Source organism: Euphorbia lathyris, chromosome 9, assembly GCF_963576675.1.
Source record: "Euphorbia lathyris chromosome 9, ddEupLath1.1, whole genome shotgun sequence".
In the NCBI taxonomy this organism is placed as follows: Eukaryota; Viridiplantae; Streptophyta; class Magnoliopsida; order Malpighiales; family Euphorbiaceae; genus Euphorbia; species Euphorbia lathyris.
In genome coordinates, this window is record NC_088918.1 from 35,732,596 (window position 1) to 35,736,688 (window position 4,093).

The following is a 4,093-nucleotide window of genomic DNA, read 5'->3' on the forward strand; positions in this document are numbered from 1 at the left end:
TATATATATATATAATTTATACGTGATCCGGTTCAACCAATCCGAATCAACCGGTTGAACCCATTGATCCCTGAACCCTTTGTCAAGCCGATTCGATATCCGGTTCGGTTTTTAAAACATTAGTAAACAGTAAGTAAAACAAATAGACCCTTAATCAATTAACTTCCCTTTTGACTTTTGCCTTCATATATATACATTGGTTGGTTATGTATATATGACTTTCAATTATTATTATTATTATTTGATCTAATAAGCTTATATTTCAATCCTAATATTCTAATAAACTTAGATTTGATCATTCGAGTCATGTAAATATTAATGTTCTATATATTTCAGACGTTCTCCAGAATTCTGGAAATTAAAAAAAAAATAGAAGAAAAAAAGAAGAAAAAAAAGAAGAGAAGAGAGAGAGGAAGAAGAAGAAGAAGAAGAAGAAGAAGAAGAACCATGAAAGAAGAAAAACCATGGAAGAATGAGAGAGAAGGAAGAGAGAGAAAGAAAAATAATTTATTCTCCTTATTAATGGAAGAAGAAGAAGAAGAATAAAAAATAAAAAAAAATTGGTTTTTCTCGTTTTACCCCTTGCCACATCATCCAAACTAACGGTGTTAAGCCATTTTCCGTTTTTCGGGTAACGGCGTATAACACAGTCTTTTTTTGTAAAAACAAACCACTGAAGTTTTTTTTTTTTTTTTGAAATACATGAAACCACAGGGGATTTTTTTAGAATTTACCCTTATATTTATTTTAAGGGCTTAAGTTAAATCTAAGTGAAATTTGCCCAATAGTCTCATGATTAACAATATTCCAACGTAGGTATACGTTATCGCCTCTAGTTTCAGGACACGTAAACTTGTAACATCATAATAATTATCTCAATAACATGGTATTGCTATTGCCCCAGTTTCAGGACATAGTACAAGCTCAAATTAGAGCAAAATAACACCATATCGCCTCCTTTCCGAGACAAGTGTATGTGATCATATTTATCAAACCTCCAGACCATTGAACATACCCACTCAAGCTAGTTGTTTACGTTTTATTCTAACGCAAACATATTCCAACACAAAATCACAATTCATAAAGCCATCTTTTGTAAAGCTATCTATATCTTATGCAACTTGAATTGCTGCAATCGGAGTTTGTATGAAATAGTTATGGCTAAAATACAAATGCTTGATAAATCTGCCAATAGTTACGAACATGAAGAGGAAAATGAATTCAACCCTAATGAAATCATGACATATCAAAACCCTAACTCATATATTCTTTAATTGAAATCAAAACAATTGTAAAAAAAAATTGACATTACATGAAACGTTTTTTAACGAGGATCAAGAATATAATGTTCTTATTCTTCAAAGGTCGTCGAACAAGTTGATATGATGATCGAAAATCAAAGAAGAAAAGAAAAGAGAAAACGAGGAACAAAAAGAAGAAGAAACGTTTAACCCTAAAAAAAAGGCAGAATAAAAGAAGTTATTAAACTTTTATATAGATCTTCCCATGAACGTTTAAATACAAAAATATCCTTAAAAAGATTTAGGATTTTTTTTAAGAGAAATTATTAAAAGCTCCTTATTTAAAACATTGAAACTAGTGTATGTGTACTAAATATAAATTGATAAAAATTTAATGATATTATATTTTTGTAAGCATGTAGTAGAATTTTTATTATTTTGTTAGTAATACATTAAATAATAGTAAAAAAAATCTAATTTTTAATAATGTAGGGTTAGAATTGATTTTGTTTGGAAATGTTATGGTTAAATTTACACTATTCCATATATTAAGGTTAAATCTAAAATTTCCTTAAAACGTCAGGATTTAATTTTTTATTTTTTATTTTTTATTTTTTTTTTTTTTTTGTAAAAAAAGGGTTAGATTCACATTGTAATAAACCATAGATGAGCTTTTCTTATTATAAGTGCTATAATTGACCTATGGAGATAGATATTAATAATATTAAAATTGCAAAATATATAATATTAAGAAAAGAGAGATGAGTCAGCGAAGTTTATTAATTATTGTTGGTGCAGAAACAAAAAGTTCTTTAATTTCTTCTGTCCAATTAGGGAAAAGCAGTAAAAGAAATAAAAATAAAAATGACCAGGTATAAATACACACACATCACTTGGTAATAAAACTGAATTGTCCATACAGCTGGGCAGGCACCCAAGAACCCATTAACACACCCTCAAGAACAAGAATCAGATCAGATCATATCAGGCATGGGAAGACCTCCTTGCTGTGATAAAGTAGGCATAAAAAAAGGTCCATGGACCCCCGAGGAAGATATCATCCTTGTTTCTTATATTCAACAACATGGTCCTGGAAACTGGAGATCTGTTCCTACTAATACTGGTATGTATGTAATTACCTTTTTTAATTTCTAATTATAAACTTATAATCATGGTCCTGGATGGAAACTCATTACTTCTTTTTAAAAAAGGGTTATTAAGGTGCAGCAAGAGTTGCAGGCTCAGATGGACTAATTATCTCAGACCCGGAATTAAGAGAGGCAATTTTACCCCTCATGAAGAAGGCATGATCATTCACTTGCAAGCTTTATTGGGTAACAAGTAAGTATATATATAATTTTAATTAATTTCGATTCTATATAATATATAGTTTTGTAACTTTAATTCAATTCGGGCCACCAGATGGGCAGCAATAGCTTCATATCTCCCGCAAAGAACTGATAATGATATAAAGAATTATTGGAATACACATCTGAAGAAGAAGCTCAAAAAGTTTGAATCATCGGCTTCGGCTTCAGCTACTTTGGAGCCGCACTTTATGTCAAAAAGCTTCAATTCGTCTTCTTCTTCATCGTTAAGAAACTTAGATTTGAGTCACAACTCCTCTTCTTCGTCCTCAACGGCAGCTCCGGCGGGGGCAGCCGCGGCGACGTATGCATCAAGCACGGAGAACATTTCGCGGCTGCTCCAAGGGTGGATGAGATCGTCTCCTCCGGCAAAGGAAAACAAAGATGGAAATTCGGTGGCTACGAAAGCTGAGGAAGAAGATTGCTGCGGCGGTGGCGGCGGCGGGGATTTGATTTCACATGAAGAGTTGGAGTCGATTTTATCGTTTGAGAACTTGAGTAATGTTGCGTGGGGTAAAAGTAATTTGAAAGAGTGTGAAAATGAAGAGAAGAAGATGAAATCTGAAAGCAATAATCCGCCATTATCGTTTCTTGAGAAATGGCTGTTGGATGAAACTGGTAATTGTCAAGTTGAAGAATCTATGCAACTCTCTCCGATATTCTGATCTTGTTCATAATTAAGGAGCTTCAACACAAAATTAAGCTCCATGAGGGGGGAAAAAGTTATTATTAATTAATTAATTAATCTCTATCTTAGGGCATAATCTTAATTTAGCTGAGATTCTGGAAAGCTTGGATCTCTTGAATTGCAAATGTAATTAACTTCAGTTTTATTTGAGGAATTCTTATTCAAATAAGTCAAAATAAGTAAATCAATTTATAATTAAGTGAAGTAATTTCGTTTTCTGTTAAAATATATGATTATTGAATTTGTATTCTTTACATCTTAACCAATAATTACAAAATTAGTGTTTGAGATTTAATTATTGCATGAAGATGAGATGATAACACGACGAATTTGAGAAAGTTTTACTCAAGTTAAATTAGAAGTTATGTTAGTATATCTCAACTTTTTTTTTCTTTTCAAAGAGGATATCAACTTTTAATTATGTTTAGTAATTAAATCAATGATAGAAATTTAATTAGTTAATATATCAATAATTAGTTTGTAGAATTTAGCAAATATAATTGTTAATTTTGTTATTAATGGTTGAAATTTGCAGTGTTAAGGTCAAACTCAAATTGAGAGGATGTCAATGTATAAAAAAAACATCACTCAACCACTTAATTAATGATGGCATGCATAAGTAAGAAATCTAGAGTTAAATACTATCATGTGTACTAAATTTTAATTGGAAGATGAGAGTTACTAACAAATATTTTATCTATCAATAAACAATTTGATTTTAAAAATTTAAAGTGACAAATAAAGCTAAATAATAACTTTTATTATTGTAAATTTCCGCTATACTTGTCTTTGAAATT

At 30.5% G+C, this 4,093-nt stretch overlaps 1 protein-coding gene across 1 annotated transcript; it reads left to right on the forward strand.

Annotated features, from left to right (window-relative positions):
• Positions 1 to 2,162: 2,162 nt before the first annotated feature.
• LOC136205243 (transcription factor MYB60) lies at positions 2,163 to 3,501 on the forward strand. The gene is made up of 3 exons (XM_065995754.1): positions 2,163 to 2,364; positions 2,453 to 2,582; positions 2,664 to 3,501. The coding sequence occupies exons 1-3, from the start codon at positions 2,232 to 2,234 to the stop codon at positions 3,271 to 3,273; spliced, it is 873 nt and encodes a 290-aa protein (XP_065851826.1). The 5' UTR covers positions 2,163 to 2,231; the 3' UTR covers positions 3,274 to 3,501.
• Positions 3,502 to 4,093: the final 592 nt, after the last annotated feature.

Bases quoted from the DNA above. Each gene is read 5' to 3' on its own strand.
- LOC136205243 (XM_065995754.1), top strand. From the start codon at position 2,232: ATGGGAAGACCTCCTTGCTGTGATAAAGTAGGCATAAAAAAAGGTCCA. The intron at 2,365-2,452 runs GTATGTATGTAA...TTTTTAAAAAAG, and splicing joins ATCTGTTCCTACTAATACTG to GGTTATTAAGGTGCAGCAAG. The intron at 2,583-2,663 runs GTAAGTATATAT...TCGGGCCACCAG, and splicing joins CAAGCTTTATTGGGTAACAA to ATGGGCAGCAATAGCTTCAT.